Source organism: Malaclemys terrapin, chromosome 25, assembly GCF_027887155.1.
Source record: "Malaclemys terrapin pileata isolate rMalTer1 chromosome 25, rMalTer1.hap1, whole genome shotgun sequence".
In the NCBI taxonomy this organism is placed as follows: domain Eukaryota; kingdom Metazoa; phylum Chordata; order Testudines; family Emydidae; genus Malaclemys; species Malaclemys terrapin.
In genome coordinates this window covers 5,372,567-5,389,848 of record NC_071529.1, presented here as the reverse complement: position 1 = coordinate 5,389,848, position 17,282 = coordinate 5,372,567, and the positions used below count along the sequence as shown (strand labels likewise).

The window sequence follows — 17,282 nt, the reverse complement described above, 5'->3', positions numbered from 1 at the left end:
ATAAGCAACCTCTGAACAAACTCTTAGGCGCCAATTACAAGAAGCTGTTTAGCTTCGAAGATCCTATATCTTGTCTCCAACAAGCTACAAGCCTTGTTCTGCCAGTGCTGGGAACTAACAGGTTAAAAGGCCAGAAAGGGACTTGATTCCTGTGAAGGGGGTGACCAAAGGAACAGCTGTTAAAGGATTCTCTCGCCCAAGGCTAAGAGAGAAATGGTTTGTGATTAAGGGAACAGATTCTGCCAGAGGGATCCTAGCAGTCTGGGGTCTATAGGTAGCTTAGACCTCTCAGGATCTCCATGTGGAAGACGGTTAGACACCTGGTATGCTAGATGTGCCTGTAGTCTGGTTTATTGTTTTACAATCTGGTTTTCTCTGAAATGCTTTTGTTTGGAGAAGTGATGCCTTGCTTTAAGGTGGCTGTCTGGTCACTGGGTACCACTTTCATTGTCCCAGAACGGGACATAAGTCAGACCTGGTGCATGATCACGGGCGATACAGCCCGGACCCAGTCTGGGATGGGAGAATTACAGGGTTCTGTCCTGAGGCACACCATGGCACGAGGTCTGAGATGGTAACCAGAGAGGAGGTGTGCTTGGGGGAACCAGGTTGGTTGACACCCTGCACTAGGCCTCCCAGTCAGACCACCCTCCCCATACGTCCCCAGCCCTTCCTGTACAGAGTCAGATCCATAGAAGAAGGGGAAAGGGGCGGGGGTGTTGATTGACTGTCCACCTAAACTATCCCCTGCTGCTGCCCTATTCCCCACCCCCACACGCCCCAGGGACAGCCGTCCGTTTTTCACTTTGAAAATCTGGTCACCCTAGATGGGACAGCCCCAGCAACAGAAGGCGTGGCAGGGAGGAGTCACTCCATTAAACACAGCAGGATACATGAGCTGTAGCCCACCGCTGAGTGTGCCCACAGGGCCCCTCTTGTGCCTGATCCACCGAGCATGTGAGTCTGTTACAGCCCTTGAGCTGGAGAGAAACAGCCTCCCCTCAAAAAACATTCTCCTGAAGACACTGAAAAACCGGTTAATTTCATGCAAAACAGGGACAGGTGTCAGAAGGAGGCTGTGTTTTATAAGCAGGCTGGGCTGCAAATCCCCAAGAGATTGGCCAGGAGTTTCAAAAGCGCCCAGTGATTCTGGGAACCTGAATTCTTCGTCGCCTGATTTGGCTCTCAGAAGCTGCTGGGCTCCCCCGGCGCCGTGCGGTATCGGTGGCAGCTGCGGGAGCTCAGCGCCTCGGTGAATCAGACCCGACTTGCCTTACCCCAAAAGCTGAGACACTCAGAATCGCTGTACAGTTTCAAAATAACAGAGCTGTTCTCTTTGGTGGGAATAATAACAACTCCTGTCTCGGAGAGAGTTTGTTCATTCCTTGATCGCAGAGCAGGGGAGTATCATTATCCCCAGGTCACAGATGGGGAAACTGAAGCACAAGGAACGGGGGGGGGGAGGGTTCGGGGTGGAGGGAGAGTGACTTGTCTAAGGTCACCTAACAAAGCAGTGGCAAGGCCAGGGGTAGAATCCAGGCCTCCTGAGTCCTGCGCCAACACGCCATCCACTAGGCCACACTGCCTCCCTAAAGCACAGCTCCCAGTGCCTCCAACGTGGGGTTCAGGACCCCATCCCACCGCTGCATGGCTGTTGGCCTGCATTGTCAAAGGGGATGAGTGACTCTGGCTGCCCTAAAAAGGTCTCAAATTGGGCACCCAAAACACGAGGCGCCAAGACTCTCTAGTCACCTTGGCAAACGCAGTCCGCTGCCTTTTACCTGAGTCCCAGGCAGCTCCGCTCCCCCACTGCTAAATGGCATCGCCGAAGCAAACCATTCTTGGGAAATTGTTCCTGGGCTGGTTGGGTGGTTTTTTCTGGGAACCTACCAGTTTCTTCCACACCACAGCAAGGGAGATCTGCCTGCCAAGGCCTGCCTGCCTGTTCTGTTTTGTGATGTGTCACTACACTTAGGTCTCTTCCCTGGCAGAGCAGAGTGGAGTCCCCAAGTCCCACTCCCCTTTAGCAGTACAAAACTCCATCAGTGACTGTGCATGCTCCTAACATTGGCTAGCTGCTGTGTCGGCCTCCCGCTCAGTCCCCACTTAACACAGCCATTGTGCTATTACAGTCCTGCTCTCCTCCTTCACCCAGTGGGGCTCCTCTATCTCGAAGGGCCCGACACAATGAGAGAGACACGCACACGTAGCGCCTTGCTCGCCGCCAGGATCTGTTAAAGAGCAAAGCTTCCCCTTCACACATCTTTCCCCAAGCGCCTTCTACGCTGCGGCTGATGCCTGTGATCTACTAACAGCCGGCTCTTTCTGTCTCTTGCAGCTGACCTACCTGCCCCCTCCGTGGGGCGAGTGTCGCTCGTCGGATGTGGGGTTAGACTTTTTCCCTGTTTACAGTATCACGGCTTGCAGGATTGACTGTGAAACCCGCTACATTGTGGAAAACTGCAACTGCAAAATGGTCCACATGCCAGGTCAGTCTGCGTGGGGATGCGTGGAACGGAACGGACCGCGTGTGGTTGGGCTGATGCCTTAGGCTCTTGTTTTGTCAGTAGGACAGTAGCCCCATCATCTCAGGTGGGACCTGGAAGCCCTGATGTGGTGGGTGGGCTCCCCAGGGTACTTTTCGGGACTGCAAGGGTTTGCTCTGGTGCCTCCCACCGGGCGCTGGATGGGGTCTGCATTTCAATGGTGACGTCTGCAGCCTCCACAGTGAGCCAGGGCTGCGGGATCGAGCTCGGCGCTTGGAAGGGGCTGTGTACGTGCCAACGGTTCATCTTTAAAAGCCCTTGCTTGTGAAGGGAACCAGGCTGGCCTAGTGGCATGTGCATTGACCTGGCACTCAGGAGAGTTGAATTCTCACCCTCGCTCTACTGCTGACTTCCTGGGTGATCCTGGGCAAGTCAGTACCCCTCCCTGTGCCTCAGTTTCCCCCGTGATAAAATGGGGGTAATAATACTGACTCCCCCCCCCCATGTAAAGTGCTTTCATATCTACTGATGGAAAGTGCTAGATGAGAGCTAGGCGTTATTATTATGTTGCTTCCTGTCACTCTTCCTGTCACTCAGTACGACAGAAAGACATGATTTATCCCACTGGAGGCCTGGCTCTGCTCGGCTACTTTGTACTGCTCCAAGTGGCACAAAGCAGCCAGAAACACAGCCCCTCTGACTCGCCATGGGTTCGCCCTGCCTAGGGCCAGTTCCTGGATGTTGTACAGATGCTGCAGTGGTGGCATTTTGCCCAGCCTAGAGCGTGTGGCAGTGGGAAAGAGGGCCTGGCCAGTGTGCTCCCAGGAGCCCCAGCTGGCAGAATGTCCCCTTGGAGCAGGACTGGCTCCTGGCCAGCCTCAACCGCTGCCTTATTCCACCCCCACTCTGTACTGTCCAGCATTGAGCACAAAAGTTGGAGACCACCATTTCCTTTGTCCCAACCTCACTGGTCCGCCTGCCGCACAGAATCCAGGCCTGTAGGACATCACACCTAGGTGCGGACTGGCTCTGCTTAGCAAGGAAGATTAATAGATTCCTGCCCCTATCCATAGCATCCCAGTAGTCATTACAGTGCGGGGTAGACTCCTGATCCCCACTGATGCCAATGCCAAAGCACCGATTGATTTCAGTGGGGCCAGGATTTCACCCCAGGGGCCTGAAGCAGGTGTTTAGGCTAGAAACTCCTAGAGGGCTTAGGCTCAGTTCATGTACACGAAGTAGGCTGCAAGGCTGTTGCTGTCTCTCTGAACCCAGGGCTCCTGCAGGATCTCAGAAACCTGGAGTGTGTTTGCGGTTAAAATTCATCACTCCATATAAAGGAAACACTAGCCGGAAACACTAGGGAAGCACTACTATTATTAGCTAATAGTGAGGGGGGATTTGATTGTTAGAAATATAGATAGTTGGGTTTCTATTAGAAATATAGTTATTGGACTGGGAGAACCACATGGTGAATTGCCTGCCAGGATTGAAGGTTGCAAATCTCGCTTAGACATCTAGACAGACTTTTGGGCAGTGCTGGGGAGAAGCCAGCAGTCATGGTTCATGTAGGTACCAGTGACATAGGTGAACGGTAAGAGAGAGGTCTTGGAGGCCAAATTTAGGCTGCTAGGTAATAGATTAAAGTCCAGGCACTCAAGGTGTCATTCTCTGAAACACTTCCAGTTCCACATGCAGGGCCAGAACTTCAGGGTCTCAATGCATGGATGAGACGACAGTGGTATTGGGAGAAGGGATTTCGGTTTATTAGGAACTGGGGAATCTTTTGGGAAAGGAGAAAGGATGGGCTCCACCCAAACCAAAACAGAACCAGATTGTTGGCATGGAAATTTAAAAGGTTGTAAAGGAGTTTTTAACTAAGGACAGGGGGAAAGCCAACAGATGCGGATAGAGACATTCCTTAGAGGAGGATTTATGAAAGGGGATGCTCCATACCCAGGAAAGAGGAGAGGATAGAAGTTGATAAAATACCGGTAGGAACTGAAGAGAAACAGTCAAATGAAAAAGAGTCCCATACAGTTACATCACATGAAGTCACCTTGAGGTCTTTAAACCACGATTTGAGGACTTCAATAACTCAGACATAGGTTAGGGGTTTATTACAGGAATGGGTGGGTGAGATTCTGTGGCCTGCGTTGTGCAGGAGGTCAGACTAGATGATCATAATGGTCCCTTCTGACCTTAAAGTCTATGAGTCTAACTAAATATTGACAAATTTTAACTGTGCTTGTATACAAATGCAAGAAGTCTAAATACTAAGATAGGTGAATGCCTGGTATTAAATGAGGATATTGTTATAAAACGCATCACAGAAACTTGGTGGAATGATGATAATTAATGGGACACAGTAATACCAGGGTGCAAAATATAGCGGAATGTCAGAGTATCATAGAAGATCGGGGTTGGAAGGGACCTCAGGAGGTCATCTAGTCCAACCCCCTGCTCAAAGCAAGACCAACACCAACTAAATCAGTAGGTCAAACTGGTGATGGAGTGGCACTATCCATTAAAGAAAGCATAGAGTCAAATACAGTAAAATACAGTAAAAATCTGAAATGAATCAAACTGTACCATAGAACCTCTCTGGATAGAAATTCCACACTTGAATAATAAGCATATAACAGTAGGAATATACTACCAACCACCTGACAAAGATGGGGACTGTGAAATGCTTAGGGAGATTAGAGAGACTACAGAATAGAAAACCCAATAGTAATGGGGGATTTCCACTATCTCCACATTAACTGGGAACATGTCACCTCAGGACGGGATGCAGAGATAATATTTCTAGATACCATTAATGACAGCTTCTTGGAGCAGCTAGTCCTAGAGCCCACATGGGGAGAGGCAACTATTTTCATTTAGTTCTAAGTGGAGCACAGGATCTGGTCCACGAGGTGAATATAGCTAAATTGCTTGGTAATTGTGTCTATAATGTAATTAAAGTTAACATCTTTGTAGGGGGGGAAAACACCAAAGAAACCCACCACAGCAGCATTTAACTTCAAAAAGTGGAACTACACAGAAATGAGGAGGCTAGTCACACAGAAATTTAAAGGAACAGTCACAAGAGTGAAATGCCTGTGAGCTGCATGGAAAACAACACCACCAGGATAGAGGCTCAAACTATATATCCCCTAAATAAATACATAAAAATACTAACAGATTTATCTGTTGCATCCGAAGAAGTGAGGTTTTTACTCACGAAAGCTTATGCCCAAATAAATCTGTTAGTCTTTAAGGTGCCACCAGACTCCTTGTTGTTTTTGTAGATACAGACTAACACGGCTACCCCCTGATACTTAAAAATACTAAGAGGACAACAAAAAAATGCCACCGTAGCTAAATAACGGAGTAAAAGAAGCAGTTAAAAACAAAACAAAAACTTTTGAAAATTGGAAGTCAACTCCTACTGAGGAAAATAGAAGGGAGTATAAACTCTGGCAAGTCAAGTGTAAGAGTATAATTAGGAAGGCCAAAAACGAATTTGAAGAACAACTAGCAAAAGATACAAAAACTAACAGCAAAAAAATTGTTTAAGTCCCTCAGAATCAGGAAGCCTGCCAAACAATCAGTGGGGCCACTGGATGATTGAGGGTTTGTTATTCATTTTATACATAGCTTTGCAGACTCTACTGTGTTCTATACAGACTTTATCTGATTTATTCACATTTGTATGCATAAATTACACCAGAAAGGAGCACTCAAGGAAGACAAGGCTGTTGAGGAGAAGCCAAATTAATTCTTTGCATCGGTCTTTACTGCAGAGGATGTGAAGGAGATTCCTACATCTCAGCCATTCCTTTTAGGTGACAGAACTGTCCCAGATTGAGAACTGTCAGTAGACGTGGTTTTGTAACAAATTGATAAATTAAACAATAATAAGTCACCACGACCAGATGGGATTCACCCAAGAGTTCTGAAGGAACTCAAATATGAAATTGAAGAACTACTGACTGTGGTATATAATCTATTGCTTAAATCAGCCTCTGTATCAAATGACTGAAGGATAGCTAATGGAACCCCTATATTTTAAAAAGGCTGCAGAGGCAATCCTGGGCAATTACAGGCCAGTAAGCCTAACTTCAGTACCAGGCAAATTGATAGAAAATAGTAGAGAACAGAATTATTAAACACATAGATGAACATGATTTTTTGGGGAAGAGTCAACACAGCTTTTGTAAAGGGAAATCATACCTCACTAATCTATTAGAATTTTTTTAGCAGGTTAACAAATATGTGGACAAGGATGATCCTTTGGATATAGTGTACTTGAACTTTCAGAAAGCCTTCGACATGGTCCTCCACCAAAGACTCTCAAGCAAAATAAGGAGTCATGGGATAAGAGGGAAGGGCCTCTTATGGATCAGTAACTGGTTAAAAGATAGGAAATAAAGGGTAGGAATAAATGGTCAGTTTCACAGTGAAGAGAGGTAAATAGCGGCATCCCCCATGGATCTGTACTGGGACCAGCGCTGTTCAACATGTTCATAAATGATCTGGAAAAAGGAGTAAACAGATGACACAAATTATTCAAGATAGTTAAGTCCAAAGCAGACAGTGAAGAGTTACAAAGGGATCTCACAAAAGTGGGTGACTGGGCAACAAAGTGGCAGTTGAAATTCAGTATTGATAAATGCAAAGTAATGCGCATTGGAAAACCTAATCCCAACTATATATGCGGGGGGGCTGGAACAATTTGTATAGTGGGGGTGCTGAGAGCCTTTGAAACAAACTGTAAACCCTGTATATAATGGAAACCACTTCAAGCCTGGGAGCAGCATCTCCCGCACCCCTAGTTCCAGGACCTATGTATACATCAAAAAGGATGATGTTTAAATTATCTGTCACACCTCAAGAAAGAGATCTTGGAGTCCTCGTGGATAGTTCTCTGAAAATATCCACTCAATCTGCAGCGGCAGTCAAAAAAGCAAACAGAATGTTAGGAACCATTAGGAAAGGGATAGGTAATATGATAGAAAATATCATAATGCTTCTATATAAATCCATGGTACACCCAGACCTTGAATACTGTGTGCAGTTCTGGTCGTCCCATCTCAAAAAAGATATATTAGAATTGGAAAAGGTACAGAGAAAGACAACAAAAATGATTAGGGGGTGGAACAGCTTCCATATGAGGAGAGATTAAAAAGACTGGGACTGTTCAGCTTAGGAAAGAGATGACTAAGGGGGATATGATAGAGGTCTATAAAATCATCACTGGTGCGGAGAAAGTAAATAAGGAAGTGTTATTTATTCCTTCTCATAACACGAAAGCTAGGGGGTCACCCAATGAAATTAATAGGCAGCAAGTTTAAAACAAGCAAAAGGAAGTAGTTTTTCACACAATGCACAGTTAACCTGTGGAACTCATTGCCAGGGGATGTTGTTCAGGCTCAAAGTACAACTGGGTTCAAAAAAAGAGAAGATCAGGAACACAACCCCATGCTCTGGCTGTCCCTAAGCCTACAACTGCCAAAAGCTGGGACTGAACAACAGGGGTTGGAGCACTTGAAACTTGCCCTGTTCTGTTAATTTCCTCTGAGGCAGGTGGCAAGTCACGTTGGAAGTCAGGATACTGGGCTAGATGAACCAGTGATCTGAACCACTATGGCCGTTCTTATGGATAATGGGGATTGGGAAATAAAGAAGCAGAAATTATTCTTACTCTCTTTGGGATGCATATCATTTGACTATGGCCCCAGATGCAAACTACACTCTGCGATCAATTAATTCACCACAGAAATGCAGACACCTCTGGGGCGGAATGCAAAAGCTGATTAAAAACTCACCACAACAGTGCATAATAGTTTGTCATAGGAACTGAGGATACCATGCCCCCATTGAAACTGCAAAGGGGATGTCATTACCAGCCCCCTACCCTTGTGAAAAGTGTTGTGGGGTCATGAATGACCACAAATGGTCAGGGATTTTTTTAATATCTCATCTCAAAGAAAGAGTGCTGCACAGTGCATCTCTAACCGAGTGTCAAGTCCTAGGACCTCTGAACAGAGAGGCAGAGGTATTTCTGCTGATTCAGCCTGGCAGCCAGACCAGATTGGCCCTATTAAGTTAAATTCAGCAATATAGCAGAGTGTCTCTCTGCAGAAGAAGAAACTAGGAACAGTGAGGGAAAAAGCCCTCTGCAAGAGAACAGCCAAGTTCAGGGGAAAGCTTAGGCTCAGGTCTATGATTTGTTTTGTTGTTTTTCAAGTTAACAATAAGTCCCTGGTGTGTGCATGCTGCGTTAGAAGCAGGTTCGGGAATGTCACCCACTTACAGATCCATAGCACCATGCCACAACCTTCTTTCAATTCTGAAAAGGTGCCACTTCTTTAATCAGCAACACGGCAACACCTGAATGATGCTCAGAGATCTCCCATCCAAATACCAACCTAGGCTAACCAAGCCTCACCTGTAGGAGCTGACAAGCTGGACTAGCTAGGGAAACCCTTATCCCATGTTATATGTGAAACAGCCAACTCCAGTATGCGATCTCCAGAGAGATGCAGCCCAGGTGCAGATCAATCCCTGCCTCTCACCCTACGCTGCACACTGCCTGTGTAAGCCTCTTTACCTGCACCACGTTATTGGCACTGTGTGTACAGACAAGAGGCTGCCTAATGCATGAATTCAGCTGCCTTCTTGCTGTAGTCGCTGGCCTTCCACCGTGCTCTGATTTCTGACTCCACATGTTTCCCTCTTGTCTTGTGTTTCTTTTCTGTGCAGGGGACGCTCCGTTCTGTACTCCGGAGCAGTATAAGGAGTGTGCAGAGCCTGCGCTGGGTTAGTACACCGGAGGGGCTCGCCGGCTCGTTAGAGCTGTTTGGGATGGCCGGCCTGGCTCTTTGCAGAGTATAATGGCTGGGTCAGACTCCCCAAAGCTGCCTGTACCCTCTTTCCCACTGGGCCAGGATTAATCCGGCGAAGGCAGCAACGGGACCGTTTCTGACGGCAGCCGAAATGTCATTGCATGCAGGTTCCTCCAGTCCCGTAGGATCACGTTCTCACTTCATTCCGAGCCATTCTAAGCTGCACGCTTAGAGCTGAAGATGCCAGAATAAAGGACCACAGGCCGCCATATTCTCATGCCGTGGGGACCCCTTGGCCACAGTTCGGAAGTGGCACATGGGACGTGCTGGGGAATTGGATTGCGGGGCAGGCCGAATAGAGAAAACACCCAATGGGATGGTGTAACTCCACTGACACAGTCACTGTTGTGTTGCCCGCCCCCTACCCCCTGCCTCAGCTGGGCCCTCTGCCTTCCTTTCAGGGGGTGGGAGGGGGTGTTAAAGATACCCGAACGTGCTGCAAAGGGCCACGTTCCCGGGGTTGTTCCCAGGTGATTGCAGGAGCTCTCAGCGGCACCATGTTATTCTCCCCCGTGTCCGTGTACCTGGCAAAAGCTTGGGGCAGGGGCCTTCGAAGGTGAAACCTGCTACATTCCCTTCTGATAGGAAAAGAGTAGGCACCTCAAGCACAACGGAGTCCTGGCACTACCGTAATACACCTAATAGCAATACAAATGTACACCACCTAGCACAGTGGGATCCTGAGCTACGACTGGGGTGCCTCGGTGCTACCGTAATACACCTAATAGCAATACAAATGTACACCACCTAGCACAGTGGGATCCTGAGCTACGACTGGGGTGCCTCGGTGCTACCGTAATACACCTAATAGCAATACAAATGTACACCACCTAGCACAGTGGGATCCTGAGCTACGACTGGGGTGCCTCGGTGCTACCGTAATACACCTAATAGCAATACAAATGTACACCACCTAGCACAGTGGGATCCTGAGCTACGACTGGGGTGCCTCGGTGCTACCGTAATACACCTAATAGCAATACAAATGTACACCACCTAGCACAGTGGGATCCTGAGCTACGACTGGGGTGCCTCGGTGCTACCGTAATACACCTAATAGCAATACAAATGTACACCACCTAGCACAGTGGGATCCTGAGCTACGACTGGGGTGCCTCGGTGCTACCATAATACACCTAAGACCAATAAAAATGTACAGAGCCTAGCACAACAGGGTCTTAGTCCAGAACTGGACTCCTTGGCACTACTCCAATACAAATAAATAATAATGAATATAGACTGTGTCAGATCTGTGCTCTCCATGTCCCAGCATGCAGCCACTTCCCACTCCGGCCCAGACAGTAATAGAAGCAGATGCATCCGAAGAAGTGGGCTGTAGTCCACGAAAGCTTATGCTCTAATACATTTGTTAGTCTCTAAGGTGCCACAAGGACTCCTGTTCTTTTTGCGGATACAGACTAACACGGCTGCTACTCTGAAACTTGTCTTGACATGTTACTAAAAGAGCACTTCTGCCCAGCTCCTCCAGAATGTTCAGCGCTGTGTAAATATTATGCCACGACTTATTAAAGGGGCCGTGGAGCATAGGACCCCAGGGGATTTCACAGCATCTTCGCCCAATGGTAGCTGCCGTTGCTTCCCCAAGCTCTGAGACATGCCTCCTTATGGACGGTTGGAAATAACTGGATAAAACTTTATGTCCTGGAAGGGACAGAAATTTTACAGATCTCTGGTGAGAAGGGAGGGTACGTTATTCATGATTGCAGACTCTAATGTGTTCTGTACAGACTTGATCTGACTTGTTCACATTTGTATGCATAAATTACACTAGAAACCAAGCAGTCCCAACCCAGCGGGAGCAGAAATCATGCCATGGGAACTAGGACAACTGAACCCTGGGCCTCAGATATATTCTGACCCCTAGGGATTCAGATAGCTGTTGGTTTAGAGACACTCCATAGCTAATGTTATAACCAGGGTTCAGTGGCTAAGCCTCATTCTCGCTCTGTCTCTCTCTCTCTCTCACACACACACACGTCTATTCTCCTGTAACCTTTAATGAGAACAAGCTATTCTTGTTTTCTTATCTCTTCATTTTTTATTTTCTGCAATCTTGAAATTCTCAGTATTCCCCTCAGCCACTTCATTTCTGCAGTCAAAATCTGTCGTCATGGCTTTCTTCTGACTGCAGTTTTCCGACCCGTACAGCACTATCGGTGTGACAGATATCTCATATATGTTGATTTTTGGTTTATTGAAATGTCTTTAGCCTCCCAGATCATGCTGAGTTTTCCAAATGCATACGTGGCTAATCCGAGTCTTCTCTTTACATCATCTTCATACTTCCCTTTCTTCGATACCAGTCCTCCGAAGAAGTGGGCTGTAGTCCACGAAAGCTTATGCTCAAATAAATTTGTTAGTCTCTAAGGTGCCACAAGTACTCCTGTTCTTTTTGCGGATACAGACTAACACGGCTGCTACTCTGAAACCAGTCCTCCAAGGCACACCCATTTTCCCACTTGTTCTAGTTCTTCGTCTCTGAGTTTTACCTTTCCCTCTTTCTCTTGTCCTCCAACTGGTGTCATTTTGCTCTTTGGGGGGGAGGGATAGCTCAGTGGTTTGAGCATTGGCTTGCTAAACCCAGGGTTATGAGCTCAATCCTTGAGGGGGCCACTTAGGAGTCTGGGGCAAAATCAGTACTTGGTCCTGCCTAGTGAAGGACTCAATGACCTTTCAAGGTCCCTTCAAGTTCCAGGAGATGGGATATCTTCAACCCATATTTTCTGCTTTCCTGGTCTACCTTGTCTGTAAACCCTCCTTGGTCAATGCTGTGTGGTCAATATCCAAGGTTATGCACTGTCCTCCCACATAACATGACTCCTCCCATTTCATGTCTCAATGCTACAGCCATCACTGTGTCCAGTACTAGGCTGAACAAATCCAGGGATAGAATGCATCCTTGTCTCACTTCTGTGGTTGTCCTGAACCACCCCATCAGCTTTTTTGTCTACTCTCACCACCCTCATTGACTTGCTGTAGACAGTCTCTATTAGCTTCACCAGTTTTTCAGGGGTGCTGTACAGTCTCATATCTTACCACAAGACTTTGGCCAAATGCTATCAAAAGCCCATTTGAAGTCTATAAAATGGTTGTAACAGGTTCGGTTGTGTACTATGTATTTCTCTGGTGTCTGTCTTATCACAAATAACTGATCTATTATATTTCCAGGCTAGTTCCTCTGAAAGCGCCACTTCCACATTCCCCTTCTGCAACGTCTTGGTGAATGCTTCCCCGGCACACTCAATACGTTGATTCCTCTGCAGTTCTCACACTCCCTCATATCTCCTTTTTTTGTAGATCGATACTATAATTACTTTCCCTGGTTCGCTGGATACTTGCTCTTGTTTGTCGACCTGCTTGAATAGCTTGTGCATTGCCTTTACCGTATGTTCCTCACCTGCTTGGAGCAGCTCCGCAGTTACCTTGTCACTTCTCGGTGCCGTTTTGTTTTTCAAACATTCTATTAAGATCTTAGCTTCTTCTTCTAAGAATTCCAGCATCTGCTCTCCCTCATTTGTGCTGGGACGCTTCTCCAGGGCTGTTTCCTCTACTACGTTCTACACATTGTACAGCTCTTCAAAGTATTCTTTCCATCACTTATTCTTTCCTTGTTTGTCCTCGATTATTTGTTCTCACTTGTCTTTACCACTGACCTCTTCAATTCATATGTCCCACTCAGTTCTCATATCTTGTGATACAACCTCTGTGTCATCGTTCTCTTTGCCTATTCTTCGCCTTCTTTGCATTGTTCGCTTACCCCAGTTGTTTCTGTGTCTCTTCACTTTTGGTTTTATCTTCATCGTGAGCCTGGTGTACTCAGCTCTTAGACTCACATCCTCCTTTTTGTTCTTCTGCAGCTTCCTGGGCTTGTCACTCAACTGCAGCACTTCATCCGTTATCCTCCTTGGCCTTGTAATCCTAAACTTGTTCAGCCGCTCTTGTAATCCCATTTTTACGCTGTTCCTTGCCTCTTCAATGCTCGTTTCTTCATTCACCAGAGAGGTGATGTTTTCCGGCACATTCTTTCCTCATGTCGGACTCTTGGAACTTGCCCATGTCATAGATTTCAGTTCTTGGCACTTTTCAGATTGCTGTCAGCCTCCACTTCATTGATGCCAGCAGTAACATTTGATCTGGTCTGATATCAGCCACAAATGATCTGCACAACAACACATTTGATTTCCATCTGTGATTCACAAGCACAAAGTCTACCATCTTCTTCTTTTGCCCATCAGGTGATAGCCATGTCCACTTCCTCCACGGCTTGCTTTGTGGAAATACCATGGTCATTGTCAGCAGATTGTTGCTTAGGCAGGAATTTAGCAGCCTTTCTCCTCTCCCGTTTTCTTCACCTAATCCAAATCTGCCTACTGCTCCAGCGCAGGAAGTCCAATCCTAGCCTACTTTCACATTAAAATCTCCCATCATCATAACACGTCTTGTCTTGAAACTTCTGGCATTGTTTTCTGTAGAGCGTTATAAAATTCATCGAGTTCTGGGGGCTGCTGAGGTCAGCACGTGTAATTGTACTATTGTAACTCCATGAGATTTGATTCTGAATCTCACCTTCAGCATATGAGCAGATAGCAGGTTAAATGCTATAAGAGCCAGACGTGGCTTAGGCTTTATCACTAATGCAACTCTGTCCTGGTGTCCGTCATCTTCTCTTCCCGGTGTCAATATCCTCGTGGGAGAATTCTCCTTTGCCTTCCCATCTTGGTTCACATAGACCAATGATTTCCCACTCATATCTTTTCAGCTCGTGCATCATTACCACATGTCCTCCAGACTGGCATAATGTTCTTCCATTCCATGTTCCAACAAGTCTTGTCCTTTGAGTTCATCACGTAATTCCCTGTTCCACCTGCTGTTTTGTTTGTGTCTGTTCTGATCTCATACTTTTTGCCCCTGCCTCAGTGTCTGATCAGTGATCGCAGCTCTTGTTTGTCCGGGCGACAACCGAGCTGGGATACTTTTCTTTCTCTTTCCAGTCTTCATTCAGTTTCTATGGTCCAGTAGTCTCCATGTGTTTGACCGTGACTCCTTGGCTTTGTGGTTGACCAGTGTATCATAATCCATCTGCACCAAAGCTCTAAGCTATCCACTAGCTTTCTCCATCACCACTCCCACCAACTTTGAAAGTTGTTTTGCCAGCTTCACCCTAGGAGACATGATGCACTTGGACAGGCATACATTCCCTTTCGCTAGTGGCTATTGCTGCTAGCTATGATCGCGAGGTTTAGCATGCCAGCAGAGGCAAGATCCCAGGCCATGGTCCCAGAGGCAAGGTCCCTGTGCTGCAGAGCACACGTAGCTACTTGGAGCCACTAATGATTGATGAGTGAGTTGCTAGGACCAACTGCAAACAAACACCCCATGTAGGTGTGCCTGTTTACTATGCAGAGCTCACCCTATACACCCCAACAAACAATAATAATAGTATTTGGGGGTCATTTTTGGCTCAGAAGAGAATTTTCTTGCAGAGTTTCAGAAGTTTTGGATGAACAGTTGTGAAACAGCAGGCCCTCAGAAACACCATATAACATGCCATCTGATGTGTTCGCAAACAAACTTAACTGTGATACAGCAGATGGGCTTGCAGAGTATTTCAGCATATGCCTCACTAATTGTATGTTCTGCAGATGAACATACCCGTAAGTCAGTGAGGTGAGTGGCGGGGCAGTCCACAGGGACCTGTGCTGTGTTCGAGGTCCGGTTGTTTGTGAAATGCCAAATATTTGCATGTCTGTATTGACTTTAACCGTGTGTCCAAGCTGTATGGCTTGTGGGAGGAATATTAATAGAAATTCCCTTAAGCTGGTCATCTCCATACTGTTTAATCGCTTTTCACTGTCATGTAACGTACCTCTGACACCACTTTAGCTAAAAGCGAAGGATAGAAATAAAGGGTAACATTTTCTAAAGCACCTAAATCACTTAGGAGCCTAAGTCCTTTTTTTAAAAGCACTCGGGGCCGTATTTTTAAAGGCATTTAGGTGACTAAAGACGCCAGTAAGCGCCTAGTAGTATTTTCAAAAGTGCCCAAAGGGAGTTAGGCACCTAGGCACCTACCTGCATCCTTAGGCACCTAAATACCTTTAAAAATCTGGTCCTAAGGCCGTGTCTAAACTATGGGGCCCATAATGGCACAGCCGTGGTGTCATCGCTATGCTGCTGTAACCAGCCTGCACCAATGGAAGGGGTTTTTCCATCGCCGTAGGAACACAGTTTCCCCAAGTGATGGTAGCTAGGGTGACAGAAGCATTCTTCCATTGACCTAGCTGTGCCTACACCGGGGGTTGGCGTTGCTTTGGTGCTCAGGGGTGTGGATTCTTCACACCCCCTGAGGGATGACATGATGGCGACCTTACCTTTTAAATATAGACCAGGCCTAAGTCACTTTTGAAAATGAGGCTTAGGTCCCTAAGCCACTTAGATGCTTTTGAAGATTTTACCCACCATCTTCAAGACCCCCATCTCTCCAGTAAGGCCTTTATCCCAACGCAGCCTCCTGGAGATGGAAGAGCTGCGTCCGGGCTCTGGACCAGTCCCGGGGAAGGGCTGTCTCGATCTCCCAGGCTGATAGGAATGGCTGCAGCAGAGGGATGGATTGAATGGGTGGAAACTCTGCCTCTTCTTATCAAAGAGTTGGCTTGTTCCATCCTTCCCTGGACAGGGAAGTCCCTTCCATCCCCCCTTTGCTTTGAATCATCAAGAAGAAAGGGCTTGTTTGAACCACCCCGCCCCAGCTCCTGTGAGCTGTCTGGGACGCTCCCTGAGACCCACTTCCCTCCTCTGTTTGCAGGTTTGCTTGCTGAAAAGGACAGCAATTACTGTACCTGCAGGATGCCGTGTAACCTGACCAGGTACAACAAAGAGCTCTCCATGGTGAAGATCCCCAGCAAAACTTCAGCCAAGTACCTGGAGAAGAAGTTTAACAAGTCTGAAAAATACATCTCGTAAGTAAGGGCATCGGCCCAGTGCTGCCGGTTCCTTCCTTTTCACAGTAGTGATGGTATGAGTGGGTGGCGTGAGCAGACAGGATGGCTGTGCCGGGGCCACACACACTAGGGGCAAGAAGATCTCCATTCTGTTCCCAGCTGTGCTGTCATTGCGCAAATCGCTGCCTCTCCCACCGTTTGCCTTGTTTATGTAGTTTGTAAACTCTTCAGAGCCGGGACTGTCCCTCACAATGTGTCAGTGCAGCACCCAGCCCTGTGGGTCATACAAGTAGTAATAAAAGGCTCTTTGCCCCAAGGATGCTGTTCACATTTCTGCAGGCATCATTAACCAGAAGCTGAAGGTCCAACATCTTTCTGACAGGAAAGCTGAAGGCGGAGAAGAATGTGGGCACTTGCAGAGTCATTAGGTCAACTCAGAAAAGTTGCTTTGCCTGGTGGCTAGGCACTTGCCTGGGTCCTCAATACAAGTTCCTGCTCTGCTGGGAGCTTCCTCTGTGACCATGGCCAGGTCATTGAGTCTCTCTGTGCCTCAGTTTTCCCATCTGTGCAATGGGGATAGCAGCCCTGCCCTGTCTCCCGGGGGGTGGGTGTGAGGATAAATACAGTAAAAATTGTGAGGTGCTCAGATGTTATGGTCACGGGGGCCAGATAAACACCATAGATAAATAGGTATCATGAGTGAATAGCATCTGTAAAACAGGGTTACCCAGGCCAGATCATTTCAGGACCTAAACCCTCTCTGCTAACGCCACATTCTGGCTGCATCTTCACTGCAGAAGTGAGTGTGTTTTACATGGACCTACAGCATAAAATCCAAATGGAGACAAGGATTATGGCTACTCGAGGTCAACCCTCTGCATTGGCTCCATTAGCTTTTAAATCAAGATAGCTGTCGTGATGTGAAAACTACGCCTTTTACT

General features: G+C 47.1%; 1 protein-coding gene across 1 annotated transcript in view; it reads left to right on the top strand.

The window, feature by feature from the left end:
- LOC128829279 (acid-sensing ion channel 2-like) overlaps window positions 1-17,282 on the top strand; it is a 357,293-nt gene that overhangs the window by 300,855 nt on the left and 39,156 nt on the right. The window contains exons 4-6 of the mRNA XM_054014616.1: window positions 2,339-2,489; window positions 9,237-9,293; window positions 16,206-16,359. Coding sequence (XP_053870591.1) covers window positions 2,339-2,489; window positions 9,237-9,293; window positions 16,206-16,359 — 362 coding nt within the window. The remainder of the gene's footprint in view (window positions 1-2,338; window positions 2,490-9,236; window positions 9,294-16,205; window positions 16,360-17,282) is intronic.